We start from the raw sequence: 18,531 nt of genomic DNA, 5'->3' as shown, positions 1-18,531 counted from the left end.
AATACTGCACAATGCAAAGCTGTGCTGAACACCACAGGGTTTGGGGGGAAAAAGCAGCACATAAGAAAAGTAATAATTCTTAAACTTATACAGCGCTTTCCTGGACACTCCATTCAAAGTGCTTTACAGGTAATGAGGACTCCCCTCCACCACCACTAGTGTGTAGCCCCAACTGGATGATGTGATGGCAGCCAGAGTGCACCAGTACTCTCCCCACACACCAGCTCTCAGTGGGGAGGAGAGCAGAGAAAAGTAGAGGTGCATTCTTAGGATTTTATGGAACTGTGGTAGCTCATGGTCTGGAGACAAAAAGAGGACATCAGGCAGAAACTTTTAGATAATCTGTTAATATTCCTTTGCTGGTGCAGTGGTGTGGTGTTGAAGAGGAGCTTGGGCACCGTTGTCTGGCTCTGTACTTGAAAGGAGACAACACCCCTCTGTGGAAGTGCAGAAAGAGGCTTCTGCTGGGCACAGGGAAGAGTCCCTATCGTTCACCACTGCTGGGAATAGTGGACGGACTGAAACAGACGAGAGAGAATGATGTGAGAAAACTGCACTGACCCAGCGTCTGTGCTGCTTACAATGAAGACCCTATAGCAGGGTTAGTTTCCAATTTGCGTCTAGTGTTGTCTACAGCAGTGGTTCCCAACACTGGAACACTGTCTATTGCTGTAGTTTTAATTCCAGCTGAGCTCTTTATCTCCAGTGCTGACTTGATGACTTCATTGATCTGCTTGCTTGTTAATACTTCTATTTAACTTGTTTCTTCAGTCCCTCCTGAATGACAAAAATATCTATCTCCAAGGATCCATTTTCTAATACCTTCAGCATATAGAACTTTAAGAAGCTTGTTCTCAGTTTATTTCTGACTAACCAGCTCTTGCAAATTGATCAATTGAACAGATGCAGATGGGAATGATACTATATCAGACTCCAAACAGTGAGTGATTTTATTTCCTTATGCAGAGTACTAGTTTCTGACAGTTCAGGCAACACAACTACATAAAGGCAGTGCTGAAATTCAGAAATCGGTCTAGGGTTGATACCCATTACTAATCCCCTTTGACCTTCTCAGCATTAAAAGCAAGTTTACAAATTTACCCCAAATAAAAAAATTGAAATCTCCCAGCCTGTGATTAAGAACTGGGCTGGAGCAAATTCTGTAACAATGTTCCTCTGGAACAAGGGCTAGGACCACTGCTCTGGAGAGTTTTATTTAGAGTGAGGGGTAGGTGGTATACTTGCACAACAGATGAACTGCACTATGACAATTTATAAGATCAAATTTATATTCTAAAAGTGCATTACTCACCACTCTGAAATGAAATGACTACTTTTTTATAAGAATCAATAACAAGAAGACATGTAGATGAATCTGATATAAGCAATTATTCATATATAGGTGTGGTCAGAGATTTTGAAAAGGCATAGAATTCATACTGCAAGTGTGCAACCAGGTTTTCTTGCACAGTCCAAACCCAGGCTGGTAGGTTAATTGGCTTCTGGGAAAAGCTAGCACTGGTGTCCATGTGCTTGTGTCTTATCTGCCCTTCAATGGACTGGCGTCCTGTCCAGGGTGTACCCTTGTGCATGTTGCTTGCTGGGATAGACTCCAGCTCCCTGCCAACCCTGAACTGGTTAAAGTGGTTAGAAAATGGATAGAAGGTTTTTCTGAGCTGGTACTCACAGTGTATCTGTTCTCTATTTTTGCGCTGTACTTCTCGTCGCAGGAGGGTTGCGATTTGCTGTGAACTGCAGGTTTCAGGCTCTGAGCTGAAAGAAAGGAGAAGTCTGCTACACACAGGCCATAGTTCCCGCAGTGGGCAAGCAGGCCCTCGAACTCATTCACTGGGGTGTGTGCAGTTGGAAGAGAGGAGATCTGCAGTTGTCAGGTAAAATGCTGAGAACAAAAGGCCGTTTTGTAGGAGAGACCACATTTTCATCTTTTTATGACAGCTGTGACATGACAGCGGGATGCCCACACATCACTGGCACCAGTACTGGAATGTTTTTAATAACACTTTGAGTGATGAGCTGCTGTATGAAAAGAAGTGATTGACTGCTGACTGATTGAATTGACCGAGGAAAGGCACAAAAGAGCACATCCATGCTATTGGTTTCTCAAGCCAGGGAGAGCTGTCACACACACACACACACACACCCACCCCCACCCCCACCCCCACACCCACACCAACACCCTTGAATTCGAAATCTGATATTTTCAGAATAAATGTACCTGTCATTTGTATCCATGTATTTCTTCTATAGTAAGTTTTTATCTGACTGATTAAAACCAGTAGGTTTTCCCTGTCATACAGTGAGGTGATAGTACCCCATGGTCTGAAACAATGAAGGTTGTGTCTAAGTGCTGTTTAGTGTGCAAAATGCCTGCCAGTTTGATAGTGAGCCCTGCAGAGCCAGCTCGAGGGATAATGCTTCAGTATGCCCTCTCCACAGTAGAGTGTGGAGATGCAGTATGTGCAGTGATCAATATTTAATGTTTTGTTCATGGATACTGAGCCAACAAAGTGGGGCAGCATCTCTCCCAGCTGGGGTGCTGCCTACTTTGCCTGTGCCAGCTCTGAAGTAGGTATCTGCTGATTCTTGACAGCACGGTTAACTTGAAAGGCTTCAGTGCCTTTTTAGTTTCTTCTTCTGAATCTGAACAGCTGACTTAGCGTTTTGTTATCTATATCAGGCACAAACGTGCTAGCTTTATGTAAAATACGCGACATGTTAAGTTTGGTTACTAACAAAAGTAGATGAAATCAGACATCCTGTCTACAGCTACTGGTGATTTATCATTTCAAACCTACAAGCTGTATCCACCTTTGCATTTTATCCAATTAGGACACATTGGTCTATTGTTAAAGCTGAACTGTTGCCGCTGTACAATAAATACTGTAATATTTATTGTGCAGCTGCCTGAATCACCTTCTGGACGTCATACTGCAGGTTAGCACTTTTATTTACCAAAATTAAAGAGCATAAAAATACGCGTAAAGAGAGCATTGTAAATCCTCAGCTCTGTCTCTCACTGGGCTCCTCCCAGGCACCCGTAAATAATCTCTCTTAGTCCCACCAAAGCTGCCCCCCACCTATCAGGGTCCCAAGCACAGTCTTGAAGACACCCCAGGGCCAGCTCACTGTCTCTCCTCACCCTATAACCTCCCAAGCCAGCCTCTTCCACTGGCACACAGTGTGAAGTGCACCAGCTGAACGGCAGGGAGAATAAGCCATTTACAAGCCCCACTGCCACACACTGCAGGGAGCTGGTGCATCGCAGTCCAACTCTGCCGTGCTCCAGGTCCTTCAGGGAGTTATCCAGGCCATAGGACTTTCAGAAGAATTTTAGAACAGACCTGTCCTGTATTGGAGCAGAATGAAATAGCCATCTGGGGGCAATATGAGAAAAGAAAAACAGTTTTTTAAGTTCATTTGTCTATATTTTACAGTTTTGAGAAGTTCATCCAAAACAGTTCTTTAATACGCCAGATAGATAAGGCCGCTGCAGCTTCTCATCCGATCAGTAAGAAAGTACATTGTCTTTGTTTCTTCTGCATAGATTGGTACACACCAACTAAATATGACAGGTCCCGTTTCATACACCATATACCACATCCATCTTTCCATCCAGAGTGTTGTGTAACTTGTGAGTTGTGTAACTGCCTGCTAGTGCCTTGTACACTTTAATAGTACTACACTGTTGTCAGATTTTCATTTCTATTGTATCACGCCTTCTGCAGCAGATGATTCTGCCATATCCATTTTCAGATCTTTTCTAGGCTTGAGGGGAAGGATGCTCCATGAGCCAATGGGGGAAACATGAACATTTCATAGCTGTATTCCCAGGCCGGTTGATGAAATCAGAAAGCCTGTGTGTTGGGTGGCAGGATAAAGATGAATCCCAGCCATTGGAGTAATTGCTCCTCTCCAAATCCATACCTGGCTCCTGACACTTCACAGGCTTTCTCATCTCACTCTCCTCCGTTGCCTTCGTCTCCACGGAGAGCTTCTGAGTCTGCAGGAGAGAGGATTAGGATCAGTCTGCTTTGCAGGCAGTAGGAGAGAGATCTATTTCTTGCATTATTCAGTGGCGGGGAGCCTCGGTTCTGCCGAGTACTGTGTTGCCTCATTTCCCCTGACAGGCTTCAAAATAATAAAAGTCCTTCTTCGAGGGCCCTGCATCTCCCTGTAATCTCCAGACATCTCTGAAAGTTGCTGCTGCCTCCTCGCTGTGCAGACTGAGGAGCTTTAGCAGCTACAAAAGCTAGGACCCCACTCAATGTGAGGGGTTAAATGACCTAGTTTTCTCAAATGGTGAGCCAGAAAGCTCTTATTGATCTCTGGCTTCACTTCGGCATTATCAGCAGGAGTAAGACACCTGTAGCAAGTTATCCCTTGGCTCCTATAGTGTCGCTATTAAGAATCCCTTCTGAATTGCAACACAGTGGTTTTTGTTTTAACTCAAGGAACACGACTGCAATTCATTCTGAATGGGTTTGTGTGGGTATTTTGGATATTCATCGTTTTTTTCCCCTCAATTTTACCTTAATTTACACTACCTTGATTTTGGAAATGATTAAGCTTTTACCGCAGTCCGAAAGCAACACTCAACTAGTAAACGTCATTGAATGTCTCATCACCCAGACATAGACATGTCTGATACAAACATGGAAAGTACACTCATTATTCAATCCTTATTATATGGTGAAATCAATAAAAACATGTAAAAACACCAAAAGGTTTCCATAATAGAAATTGCTTCAGTGTTATCCACACTAAATTTAAATACACTTTAAAACGATTTACACGCACTTGCTGGCCAAAATATTAGGAACCCACAGTCTTTATGAACATAATGTCTTGGTGGCTACATAGGGTATGGGAGATTTTGGAAGGCAACACTGCAAAAAGAATAGGATCATAATGGGTGGCAAATACCAGATTACAGTCTAAAACCTTTGTACGGACCACATTGTACAGCTTCAAGAGGACTATTGTTATTCAGTGGGGATTGCTAATATTTCAGCCTGTTCTGTACAGATGCTGCAGCCTGATTACCTGAAATAATACTTTTAAATTTTAAATGGAAATGCAGCTACTTCTGAAGTGCAAAAAAAAAAAAACAAAGTAAACAGCATCTCTTCTTTAGAATGCCTAAGCCCCTCTGAACCAGTGGTGATTCAGATAGATTATTTTGTTGCGACTACAATTTTATTTCATTGGCAGCCACTCAACCGCAGATGAAGTGTTATGTGCGGTGGTGTATAACATTCATGCTATAAAAAAAGACAGCTCTGATATTGTTTACCTCATAAAGACCGATTATACAGTCCTGCTGCTGCTGGAGAGATTTGGCTTGCTTGGAGGCAACGAGTAACATAGAGAGCCTGAAAAATGAGTTTAATTTGCCTAATGAGGGAGTTTGGATTCTGTCAGCCGTTCTCAATACCCCATCTTGCTAAAGGGAGGTGGGGGTGCCTGTGGGAACCATATAAACAGTACATAACGTGTCTTCGCTCTGCAACCTGCCCAGCCATAGCTTAAAACCTGTAGGTGTGTCTCCTTGTAATGGTGTCTTTGGAGATGGGCGAGACGATAGTTATGCACAGACACTGGTTTGGGGGTGAGGCTGGTCTTTCTATAACTGACAGGATCAACATGTTTACAGATGTAGGCAGCACCGTGGTGCAGCAGTTTGCGTTCCTGGGGCCCTGGGTTCTATTCCGGACCTGGGGTGTGGCCTGTGAGGAGCTTGTATCTTCCCCCAGTGTTTGTGTAGGATTTCCTAATGGTGCTCCAGCTTCTTCCCACAGTTGAAGGAGGTACTGGTAGGGTAGTAGGCTTCTGGGGAAATCAGCCCTGGTGTGTGTGTGTCTGTGTCTGTGTGCCCTGCCACGCACTGGCTTCCTGTCCGGGGTGTATCCTGCCTTGCACCTGTTGCCTGTTGGGATCGGCTCCACTTCCCCAAAGACCCTGTATTGGATTAAGGGATTAGAAAATGGACGGATGTTATGCGCTGCTGAGCTCCCACTCAATAGATCTAGAATAATTGAAGTCTTCAAGGTAAAACCCCTTTGCACACCCCTGAAGTGATGTTACAGAAGCCAACATGCTTCCATGTTTTCGATCCTTCCATTTTTTTGAACACTTTATCCAGTCCAGGGTTAAGAAGGAGCTCGTATTAGTTGTTTTAAAAGTACTAAATAGTACAAAATGTTCATCTTGATGATTTAGACATAATCTATTATTATTCCAGTTGTGTCCAATGGTTCTTCAAGGTTTGCAATAACATAAAATCGAACAAGTACCAATACTGATTGTAAGGAAAACAAACCTTCATGAAAGCCGATCTTTTCCTTCACTTTAAATCATCCCAGGCTTACCCAGCCACATGATTTTGATTACATATGAATCCTTGTTTAATTAAGGATCCAGAGTTGATAGTACGTATAACGTGGCCAATACAGCGTGACAAGTGTGTATATATTGTGATTTATCTACGAATAAGACACCCCACTATATCAGCAGACATCGGGTCTTTTTTACATATGATATTGCGACATCTTTTCTACCAGGTTGGAGCAGCCCTCTTGCCGTTTGCTCGAGCAGACGTTCGTATTAATGAGACAGAATTCTGCAAATCCAGACAAAGCTGTCTCAATGGCAGCAATATGGTAACAGGTCTCAGCTGAGCACTGTGGGAGGGTGGGGGCGCATTGGTGGTGCTGTAAGCTGAGAATGTTATCAGGAGAACGCGACTGGCACTGCCGATTCCCCGGAGTGCTTTTTACACTCGAGTTACGCGGTCATGAATAATTCACTCGCCTACCTGTCTCATCCTGGCCCCCCTCCGATCCAGGACGGCCTGTCGGCGGCGGGCTTCCCAGTGCATGGCTGACATTTTATCCCACCATCTGTAAGGGAGTGTGCGTATCACGGAACCAGCCTCCAGCAGGCAGGGGAACCCGATAGCCCTCCTGTACCTACCCACCACGCCAGATTAATGACTGGAAGGCGCAACAAGGGCGCCTTTGTTAGGAGGGACATATGCAGGTATTATGTAGCACTGATTTATGCTCGCAATCAAGGTAACGCTCACGGCGCGCTGGAAGTTGCTGCTGCAGAATTGATCCCAGCCAGCTTTGCAGCCCATGGTATTGGAATTCTCATTATCTTGATATAATACGCTCCTAATAGCAAACCCTTCCTGCTTCCCAGACGCGTGGAGGGGTTTCAGCTCAGGGTCGGGCTTCTCAACTGCAGCTCTCATTTGCCAGTCCAGCGCAGATCTGGACTCCGTTATGAGGACAGACGATTTTACCTGCTGTCAGTTCCTCACACTCAGTCTCTGGCCACTGCTGTACGGCCATACATGTCAAATACGCCGCCACTGTGTTTTTACCCTCAAGGTCTTTCAAACAATTTCACGAAACATGTTGCCCTCAATGTTGCATGTGATTTGAATTTTCTTAAGCCTTATTAGTACAACACGTCCAAATGAAGCACGGGACAGTGATCACTAAACAGAAATAACACCCTGGACCAGAATTCAGCATTTTGTATTTGATTGTGGGGGCGACGTATTTAATACTACGTAATAATAAGTACAGCACACCCCGATATTTCTACATCTTTGGATAAGTTTCTGAAAACATCCTGATTGTTGTTCACGGACTATAAATATACGTGTACGACAGTATGTTCACGAATTCTAAGTTATCACTTTTTTCTAAACTTGGCTATTGTTAAAGCATCAGAAAACCGCTTGTAGTCATTATAAAAAAATTAACAAACGAATAAAAACTTACTACCAAGCCTGGATACGAGAAAGCCGAGGACAGTGTTTGGGAGTGAGGCTGTCCTCCAGCGCCGGCTCTTATTACTAGCGCTCTGCGGGGGACAGCGGCACAGCCAGAGATGCGCCCTTGCAGGGCTACGCGGTTGCCAAGCAACTGGACGCGCAAACCGGACTCGGCAAAGCGCATTGTGGCTGAAAGAAATCAATAACCCGTCTGTAAGTGAGGTCACTGAGGGCCGACACTAAGCTCATCTCCGCGTAACGGGTCTCTTATGGAACAGAACAAGTCAGGTTACGTCCACGCCGAAGAGCCGAAACGTTGTTACTTCTTTCTACTTTTTCAGCGTGGAAATCAACCTCTCCTCTCCACTTTGCAGCCGACGCACACTGGCGAACTTCCCAAGCGAACCGCTTATGTAATATAAAATGCAAACAGCATAAATACAGTTGTTTTTGTACTGAAATTGTAGGGTTGTTGTTGAAATTTACGACAAACCATCACGGTGCAAGAATGGGCAAGAGCCTTTATAAATATTAGAGTATTTTCCATTTCTATCCTGTTGCTTTTAGTAGCGTAGGGGTAGCGTTTCCTCACATTTTGGGTATCATTACCGATTTTCTGTGTGCTGCAAACCCACTGGCGTCCTGATAAGGTTATCCAGTAAATTGAAAACCAAGAACCAGGAGGCACGTCTTTCCCCAGCCATGTTGTCGAATCCGATACCCTTGCCATAGTCTCGCGAATCGGCTGATCCTCGGATCAATTAGCTGCTAACTACCCAACGGGCTAATTGGGCTGAATTTCCTCCTTATTCTAACCGTTCTTGTGTTCTTACGTTTCTTCGGCCCAAGCCCTATGCTTCCTTTCCTTACCAGAAACAAGCGGCTTTCTGTAAACAGGTGGATAGACGGTGGTATTTTGTTGTAAAACAATTCCTGTTTTAGATTTAAATAACAGAGAAAGACGGGGAAGCTTACAAACAAGGGGTAGACATTCAGCACATATCTCCACGGCGTGCCAATGACTAGGTGATCCAAGCACCTCAAGAGATTTTGAAGGAAGCCACCTTAGACATGCTGGGTCTTGGTCACGACTTCCACAACCCCTTGCGTAAAGACGCGCCTCTTGTTCTTAGGTTTAATCCTCTTGCCCGATTATTTTTTTTAATTTAAGATAAGTCTAGGCTAATAGACCCAACAGTATATCAACAGAGTCTTGGCTGCTTAAAAGCAATGGGAGGTATTTAACTGCGGTATTACTATTTCTGTGTCGGTCTTTGAAACGCCAACGTGCCCTTTTTAACCAGTCTTCAGATCGCGAACCTGGATATTGCTAATGTACAGTGCATCAATAACGTGGACGACATAATATTAATGCTTTAAAGAACTTTAAAATTACGTTTTTTTTTTTGTTTTCATGTCTACTACTGCTTTTGCTATTTAAGATTTTTATTTTTTGTGGTATGGCTGGGCAACGCGTTTGCCTGCCTACACCAAAATTAAAGCTCCCGGCAATACTACACGCCTTTCGCTAACACCTAGTTATTGAATGAATTAACTGCGTTAATCAGCATACTTCCGATGTCTACTTCTCTTTCTTGTCGTTTATTAATATTAATGAGTGGCGTCGAGTTTAATGAGCAGCTCGATGTAAATTCCGTATTATTCCTCGGACAGGAGAAGGAAGAGAAAGATTAATCAAAAGGTTGATTTTTCACCCCCACTCAAAACCCCCTCATCTTCTCTGGGTGTGTCTCTATACCCCACCCTGTCTGAGCAGAAGGAGGTAATATACTTAGTGTCCGCTGATTTTAAAACGAGATAAATGTTAATTACTGGAAGCACAGAGCAGCTCCTTCACGTGTGCCAAATTCACCTCAAGAGAAACGCGCGAGGGCGCAATAACGCCGTTTTAAAATCACCTTTTGAAGCATTTGGAAATTCGTTAACAAAATTAGGTTCCAAAATAAAAAGAGGTTGTTTTGTAGAGTTGTCGTGTAGGGTTTGCTGCTCAGCTGTTTGTCGACGTTTGTTGCCTTTGTTGTTTTGAACTGAAATGAGATGAAAGCGTGACGCGCCACAGCCAGGATAGCTATGTCTAGTACCCATGTGTTTTGGTTTGTCTTCCACTGGAACATTGCCTCTTTCCAATGAAAATCTGTTCCTAATCTGATTTAAGAACCATTTTTTCAGCCATGCTTGTCTGTACCTGTCTCATATACCTCGTACATCAAATACCCCCCACCGCAAACCCGGTTTCATATGGATTATTGTCAGAGCATGGCGTTTTCCACTGTTATTTCGATATGATTTCGGTACCAGAACCCCTAAGGCACCAAAAACACGCACATTGTTGCATGCATTAAGTAAGAATGTGGAAAAATCTCCCATTGTGAGGGATGGGATAACCTAACAGCAAACAAGAACACGCGGATTCAGAACTAAAAACACAGGGGCGGCAGTTTCCCAGCCATAGTTTAAACACGAAGTCTGAAGCCCCTGTGGCAGTTTGTAAGTTACTCTGTTGTGAGTTTTGAAGGAGGAAAGGATTAAAGGTGGGTTTAGAGCAGTTATACGCGACCTGTACTGCAATAAGCCTATTGTCTCCGTGTCCCGACACGGCGGAGATGAAAAGGACAGGACACCAGACTCACACGGAGTAGTGTCGAATTCACACCGTCCTGGCACCTCCGAACCCCAACCCCCCCCCCCAAATGTGTTCACAACAGAACTTAATCCGCACACTTCTTCCGCAAAGGAATGGCATCTCCCGGGACGAGAGAGCGAAACACAACCCTGCCTGCGTGCAAGAATTCCGCCTGGTTTGAATATCATCCAGGTGGAGCTGCACATTGGTGGTGGTGGAGGGGAGTCCCCATTACCTGTAAAGCGCTTTGAGTGGAGTGTCCAGAAAAGCACTATATAAGTATAAACCATTATTATTATTATTAATTTTTAGCCTGCAGAGCACAATTTCTCACACTCCACTCCCAGCAGTTAAGATTTACATTCCAGCGAGATCTGCGTGTTTTGGTCCGTGTCACGGCACAACACTGCGGCGGTGAATGGCAATAATTCGCAACTGCTGTGGGAAGACTGCACAAATAACACAGCGTCGTCCTCTGCTTCAAAACAATCTCCTGATTCAGCCTTTAGTCCTGACCGACATAATACTGGGCACCTCTCGGGTCTGAAAATAGAGACTTCATGCGGGCGCCGCCTGAATATGTTCTGAAAGAATAATTGATCGGGAACGGAAAACTCCGTGAAAGTGTGCAGTCGAGTGAAGATGCCACTAGCCATAGTTCAAACCGCTAGAAAATAGCGATTAAAGAATTCACGGAATGTGCGAGAACGCCGGTTCGATGCGCGACAAGGTAGCTGATCCAGACTGTAAGAAGTGGCCCGGGGTGTGATATTATTGATTTAGGCTTTTGTGTGCCCACAGACAAAAGTGCTCAAGAAGCGGTAGCCCTGGCATCTTAAGTACATCTGAAGTACAGCTCTTACGTCTACATCTACAGCAATCGTTAAGAAAACAAAGGCGTACCCCCTGTGGCGACTTTCAGACGTGGAGGTGCGAGGGCTGCCTGTTTGTTTAACGTGACAATTCCCCTTTAAGGAAACCACAGGGAATGAGGGGCGAGAGGAGAGATTCTTGGTAGCGTGTTTGTGTCACGTCACGCAGGGGCGGGTTCCACCTCTTGCGCCAACTGTGTATTACTCGACACCAGTGGAGAAACAGCCGAGAGAAGACGCTGTTGTGAGAGGAGTTGCTTGGGATCTGGGATTGCTGGGCGAGCCTTCATCGTGTTTAAGGATTGTTACGGGCGCTGTAGTGAAGCTATGTTTTACTGGGAGATTCTAAGCAAATAAAAGGTAAGATTACTTAGCTAATTCCACAGCCTTCATACAAATACTGAAATATAACGATACGTATCAGTCCACCGGGCAACACCGCAGTGAGCATCTTCTTAAATTGTTACCCGTGTGTTTCAAACACATTCAGCGAGATACACTTATCATTTCAAAATGAAGCCATCTTCGTTTAAATAATCATATCCGTGAACGAGTACAGGTACATAATGTGGTGCCTTGTTCACATTGTGCTAAGATGTTCTCGGAGATATTACAGCATAGCGTGCAGGATACGTGCTGAATTATCTCAAGAACTCATTCCTGTTTGTTTACGCTCTCTAGCTACGGAATAAAAGCTAACTACAGTGTGGTTCTTGCTGTGTACAAACCGTAGAGTGAATAACAGCAATTTTATTGCGGGTTCGAGATGTTGAATGCATTAATCATAAGGGAATTAAAAGCATTCTATTTCATAGATTTAACTTGGATAGGCACCCCGTCCGCAGTATTGGTAAACCCGTATATACACTGAACGGTGATCCCTCTACAACGTCAGGCGGCCGAGTCTTCTGAAATTAATACATTTATACCTGTTAACATCTACGTGGTGAAAAAGGCACTAAATAAATAAAATATTATATAATATATATATAAAATAAATAAATAACCCGGTGAAAGTATTTTTCCTAAGATACCACCTATCATGAAATTATATTTTGTGGATTATACTGTAGCCCGTGCCTGTTCTATCTTCGTTCCCTGCGCACTAAGTGTGGTAGAATTTGGGACCTGAACGAATTTAATCTGCAATTCGATAAATAACCTCGGGATATTGAGGTAGTCGATAGGACGATCGAATTCCGTGGAGTTTATCCACGACGCAAACTGCTACAAGCTACGTGCAATTGAGACTATAGTGCCGTGTCATATATGTGTGTTTTGTGAGACCCGTGTGTAAATATCGCGCTGAAGGCGTTTTTAATTATTCACGGTGTTTATGTACTAGGCTGAAAGGGTGACGGGGGTGCTCAACAAGTTTTTATTGATCTGGAAGCCCGGGGCGGGGAGGTGGGAATGAGGTGTTTTTGCAGGGGGGGATCTGTGAACCCCAACACCCTGTTTCCTGAGGCAGACGAGTTAATGCTCACTGCCGCCTGTCCGCCAGTTTACAGTACACAGGAGTTCGTGTGCAGGGGAGATAAATCTTGCAAACGAAGATTTCAGAATTTCTGCCTCGATAGACGCCCTTAGTGTTCTTAAGACCAATACAATAGTTAAAATGGAAGAAACCCCATCGACGGTTTTGCTCAAATCAGCGTGATGTAGTAGTAGCGACTGTAACGCCAAACCAGTGTTTCGTGTTTGAATTACGGTCTTCTAGTGCTGATAATTACACGCTGTTTAATTTGTATCTGGGCTTTTAATTACATGCTTCATCTGTGAAAGCGTTGCTCTCTTTACGCCGGCTGACGCCCACCTTAGTCGGAAGGGTTCGCTCGTTTTATATCTGTAGATCATAAATCCTCTTAACCTGATGTTTCGTTTTGGTTTTGATAGGGTCTCTGCAGCGGTTCCAGACGCCTGGTTTCCAGAATCCCCCCCAGTCGTTTGAAGGAGGTGTGAAGGCCATGCACCTTTAAACAGCGCTATCAGAAGAAGTTGGCACCCGATTGCTAACGCACTTCAGCGGGAATACGTGCGTTTGAGTTCAAGCTGCGATGGGGAACCAGCTCACGGAAATCGCTCCCAACACGCCGTTTTTGCCCAACTTCCAGTCGTTGCATGTGGTCGTCATCGGACTCGACTCCGCAGGCAAAACGTCGCTGCTGTACAGGCTCAAACTGAGGGAGTTTGTCGAGACGATTCCCACCAAAGGGTTTAACACGGAAAAAGTCAAAGTGGCCGTGGGCAACTCGCGGTCCATCACTTTCCAGGTTTGGGATGTGGGCGGCCAGGAGAAACTGCGGCCTCTTTGGAAGTCCTACACCCGCAGGACGGACGGGATGGTCTTTGTGGTGGACTCGACCGAGGCCGAGCGCATGGAGGAGGCGAAGGTGGAACTGCACAAAATCACCCGCACCTCCGAAAACCAGGGGGTCCCCGTGTTAATCCTAGCCAACAAGCAGGACGTGCCCGCGGCTCTGTCCGTGACGGAGGTGGAGAAGGTGCTCGCCCTCCACGAGCTGAGCGCCTCCACTCTGCACCACGTGCAAGGCTGCAGCGCCTTGGACGGCCAGGGACTCCAGCCCGGGCTGGAGAGACTCTACGACATGATCCTGAAGAGGAAAAAGATGCTCAGGCACAGCAAAAAGAGGAGATGAAGCACATCCGTAAGGGAGCACGGACCTCTTTGCGAACCTGTCTTTGAGGTTCATTTACATGGAAGGGATTTGCACCAGTCGAATTAAAGGAACAATTTTTTGATGGCCCGGGAATCAAAAGCTAAAAAATTTGTCCTTTATGCGACCCAGTATTGAACTTCCATAGCTAGTCATTGCTGTAAGGCAGTCCTTTGTATTCAAGGAAAATAAGATTGCTGTCCTAGGCTGTAGCATCCTGAATGTAGCCCAGGCATTGATACGGTATGACATATATTTTTTTTTTCTCCAGACGGGCGTATTAAGGTTCATAGCTCGGTTAGACACTGAATTGCACATTCACAAAAAAGCCAGTTCTATGCGTTCTGAGAAGACTGATGGCTGTTTTGCCAGTGCTAGCCTTTCTTCAATAGAGGCTGGAGTGGCCATGTCAGTCAACACTGAAATACAGTAAAATTGTTTTGTTCTGGTAGTTGTGGACAACGTGTCTGAAATGAAATCCTGCTCAATTTGCAGAGCTCAAGTGGTAGTTGTGATAATGGACTGTTTTTACACTCTGTACATATGTTTTTGTAATGCTTATGAGTAAATAAATTATTGAGAACTTTGACATGAGAACAGCTGTCGGATGTTTTTTTTTTTGCTTTCATGCATAAAACAGTTTTGTACAATGCCTTCCCACAAGAGTGCAGCTGTCTCCCCTCTAACATTTCTTACATGATGCACACACCCTCTGTGTCATTAATGTTATGCATGCATGTCATTTTTCCAGTAGTAAAACAATCCCTCAGAAGAGTTCAGCATATTATTATTATTATTATTATTATTCTGAATATCTAGCATTAACTTACAAGACTGGAGATGGATCATGATACATTTCATGAACATGTAATGCAGGCTACCCATTAAGCAAGTCTTGGTGCTGCAAGGAATGATGTATCCTTTTTCATTATGGGAGTAATTTATATTTTGTACCCAGTAGTTGTTTTTTCTTTAAATGTTGACTTTTAATGGTTTAAAAAGTCATCCTACCCTGCTTTTGTCCTTAAAACCTTTCTATCATGACCACACGTCAAAGGTGACTTTCTTCAGCTGATTATTGCATTAGATGCACTGATTGAGTTGTGTGTATACTTCTGTCCACATTCATCACTTAGAAGTTCAGTCTGTTGTTTTGGTCAAGAATAATCTCTTGTAAATGGCTCACTTACAAGGATTTATAAACCTGAAGAAGGGGGAAGATTAATAAAGAGATACATTCAATTTAGAAAATGAGTATAAAACACTACAACAGAAGAAATGAAAAAAATATAGGCAATCCACATAGGATGAAAATAAACTGCATGTAGGAAAGGCATACAAAGCTATTCTCTACAAGGACGAATGAGTATTATATCCGCCCTGCTTTACACAAATCTAAAATAGAGTGAGTCTCCTCTTTCCTTACCTGTACAAGAAGGGAAAAACATTTAGAAATATTAGGACCTTTTCTGTCATTTGCTTCTTGATTCTTTGAGGCCCAGGATGAAGAGGAACAAGTGTTTATCTGTGAAGTCTTCAATGTTGCATGTACAGCTAGTGGGTTACAACAGACTTCTGCAAGATGGGAGAAGTCAGGAGGACAGCTGGTGAGATTTCATTGAGGGAACTGTCTCATTAGCATGGGGCAAAGGCATAACCTGAGCCAACAGCAGTATGTGTGTTTGTGAATGTGTGCGCTATGGCAAAGGATTTTGTGTGGCCTGGGACGTTTGAAGTGGTTTTATCGAAAACGATAATTAGCAGGAGACATTCGGAGTTAGACAAACTCTGGCTAGGTTCATACGTACCAATTACTGCGACTGGATGACTGTACATATAAACAGCTGCATGTTTGATCCTCGCTTTTGAACAATCAGGGGACACTCCTCAAAAAGATGTTGACTGTGCCGGGATTTCCACAAGCTAAACAAAAAACAGTTGGGGAAATTTCCAAATCCCTAACAAGGCCCACATTCATCAAGTATGAAGGATCTTGGGATGCTTTAAAACTGAAGAGTCCTGAGTAAAGGTGTAAATTTATAAGACACGTGATAACTAGAAGTAATACTGTACTCTTACATTTTACACATCGTGAGCTTTGGGAAAAGGGAACATACTAGAAACCAAATATATCCATTCCGATTCTGATTTCAGCATATCACCATTCATACCAGACCAATGTCTATTTGCCCAATTGATTGGTTAATACATGTCTGTATTTGACCTAGAGGTATTCATGATGTATATATTTTGTTCAAAAACACTTTTTCATTTTTTTTTAAATTATGTTGTTATAAACGGAGATATCAGGTTAAAACTATTCAGTCTAGCCAGAAATAATATTAAATGTTAAGTTCAATGTGTGGTTTGACGTTTCAGTACGTTGATTAAATGAATCTGTTACCCATACGCTCAATGCTGTGTTGACATAAGGAATAAAGGTTTCACTGCTCGATACTACTCAGGCATTTCTCTGATCGGTGGCTTCCAGAGATGAACCCAACTGGAAAGCACAGACAAGCCTTAACTGTTGTTACAGCAGTGTACAACATTGTATCAGAGTTTGGCACCTAAGTGCACATCCCTTTATCTCTATAACCTGTTATTTAAAATATATGTAGAAAACCGGAGAAAATAATTACTTCAGGCACTGTTTACATCACTTGTCATAGTTGGTATTGTCAAGGGACCTATAGTAATCTGATACAAACTGATACTTAATATGCCTGCCAAGATAATCAATATTTCTTTAGTGCTCAGTTTATTTTGCTATATGTCATTAGGGCTGTATCCAGGGTAAAGAAATTGTGCTTACCTATTACACTGACAGCATTCAGAATGACTGAGAGGTGATTCACCATTTGATCCAAGTGCATGTTGTTGTTTTGGCATATAGATTTTAAACAACCGTTTTATTTTACTGTGCACTGTAACCCCATCATCTCATGAAATGAAAAGTGTCACATGATAAAAATAGCAGAAGGTTTTCTAGCTACGTTCTTTTGAAATCCATTTTTTAAAGTTCTTTTTTAGATCCTCCTATGGGCCTATGTTGGGAAGGGAGTTCCGTAGTTACTCATTGCTGTAAAGACATAGAAAGTTTACAATAAGACAAAGGGATGACTTTTGGTCTACTTTGTGTGAAGAATACAGGTGCTACATATTTAAAAATAACAAATAACAAAAACTGAGGCCATCAGTTGCCCTGTTTAAAATCCATAAATGTGTTAAAGACCCACAAATCAAAAAAAGGCTTTTTGTTCTTGATGAAACGAACAGATGGACTGTATTTCATTCATAGTTGGGACATAGTCAAGACTGTGAATTACTAACACACAGAGTAAGTTTTGAAAATTAGTTATCAAATTGTGGGGTTAAGGAGAGACTTGTTAACATTTGAAGGTATCCTAGAAGAGCAGGATGTTCCACAGTTTTGTGTTTTTCACAGTTTACCCCCTCTGGCCACTTGTTATCTAGAGGGTCACAGAACAGGAACCTCTCAAGCTTCAGGGAGGCCTATAAATTACATGTTTACCATGGTGCAAGGAAGATCCATTCCAGTGTTTCCCAGCCTGCAAGGCTTTCATTGTGCTGCTCTCTGGACTACGAAAATGCAATCTCAGCAAATACACATTGGCAGAATTTAGGCTGTCTCCCCCTGTCTTTCTCGCCACCAAATCCAATTACATTGATTACAAGTCTAAGAGCAACATAACCGATAATCTTGGAATTGGATTCATTAGCTATGTGGTTTTGGGTTATTTCGTGTCATGAGTAAACTAAAATAAAAACTGACAGGATTTGATCATTGTAGCATCAGGTATGTATAATGCAGGAACAGTGTGGGTCAACAGCAACTGCTGGAGCTAACAGGCACTATGGGTGGTGGGCTTTAAGGTAGGTGTTGACCACTACATTGTCCTGTTTGGTTTCTACCATCTCTTTACTGGTAGCTACAGATTATAATCTTCAATTTGCCCTGTGGTGTCTTCTAATCTGTGGAATACGTAGGTTTTCGTGCAATTCAACTGGACAATTAGGTGAACAAATAATGTGATCGTCATGATAGTTAACTAATTTCTTCAAGTAATGAAAGCTCAGCAATGTTTTCAGCGCATTCCGGCACCATCCATTTTCTCGAACGTCCAATGGAGGAGACATGCGGGTAATGACAACATTTTATTTTAGACGAGAGCTCTCGAATTGTGTGTTCTAGTACGTTCCTTTCCGAAGTCGCTTTTGTAAACTCGTCAATTTTCTATTGATAAAAACGCTCTCTTTGGCGTTGTCTTTCTGCTCCCAATTTGATTTACTCGTGACGTGTACACAAATCTACCCCACCCCCTGACGAAAACGTGACTCTTGAAAATCGTAGAAACAAGGTGATATCGCTTTCTTAAAATATTGGAGGGGCGGTGGCTTGAAATGTAACGTTTCACTACCAGCTAAATGTTGCTAAGCAAAAGTTTTTTTTTGTTTGCTCTTCCAAATTTGATGTAGTATTTCAGTTAGAGTCAAATGACGCAAACG

The 18,531-nt window shown here is 43.2% G+C and overlaps 1 protein-coding gene and 1 long non-coding RNA gene across 2 annotated transcripts; one reads left to right on the top strand and one right to left on the bottom strand.

Annotated features, from left to right (window-relative positions):
- Positions 1-328: 328 nt before the first annotated feature.
- Positions 329-11,420, bottom strand: LOC148638587 (uncharacterized). Its single transcript, XR_015930993.1, has 6 exons — positions 11,355-11,420; positions 6,836-6,920; positions 5,941-5,979; positions 3,946-4,021; positions 1,688-1,773; positions 329-518 (listed from the first exon to the last, which is right to left on the bottom strand). It is a non-coding gene; the product is annotated as an uncharacterized LOC148638587 (long non-coding RNA).
- Positions 11,421-11,482: 62 nt separating this feature from the next.
- Positions 11,483-14,598, top strand: arl4d (ARF like GTPase 4D). The gene is made up of 2 exons (XM_088623029.1): positions 11,483-11,683; positions 13,220-14,598. The coding sequence occupies exon 2, from the start codon at positions 13,381-13,383 to the stop codon at positions 13,981-13,983; it is 603 nt and encodes a 200-aa protein (XP_088479155.1). The 5' UTR covers positions 11,483-11,683; positions 13,220-13,380; the 3' UTR covers positions 13,984-14,598.
- The last annotated feature ends 3,933 nt before the right edge of the window (positions 14,599-18,531 follow it).

The sequence above is a fragment of the Lepisosteus platostomus genome, chromosome 28 (genome assembly GCF_059453375.1).
Source record: "Lepisosteus platostomus isolate fLepPlt1 chromosome 28, fLepPlt1.hap1, whole genome shotgun sequence".
Classification (NCBI taxonomy): Eukaryota; Metazoa; Chordata; class Actinopteri; order Semionotiformes; family Lepisosteidae; genus Lepisosteus; species Lepisosteus platostomus.
The sequence above is the reverse complement of the archived record's forward strand: the minus strand, read 5'-3'. Positions and strand labels throughout refer to the sequence as shown.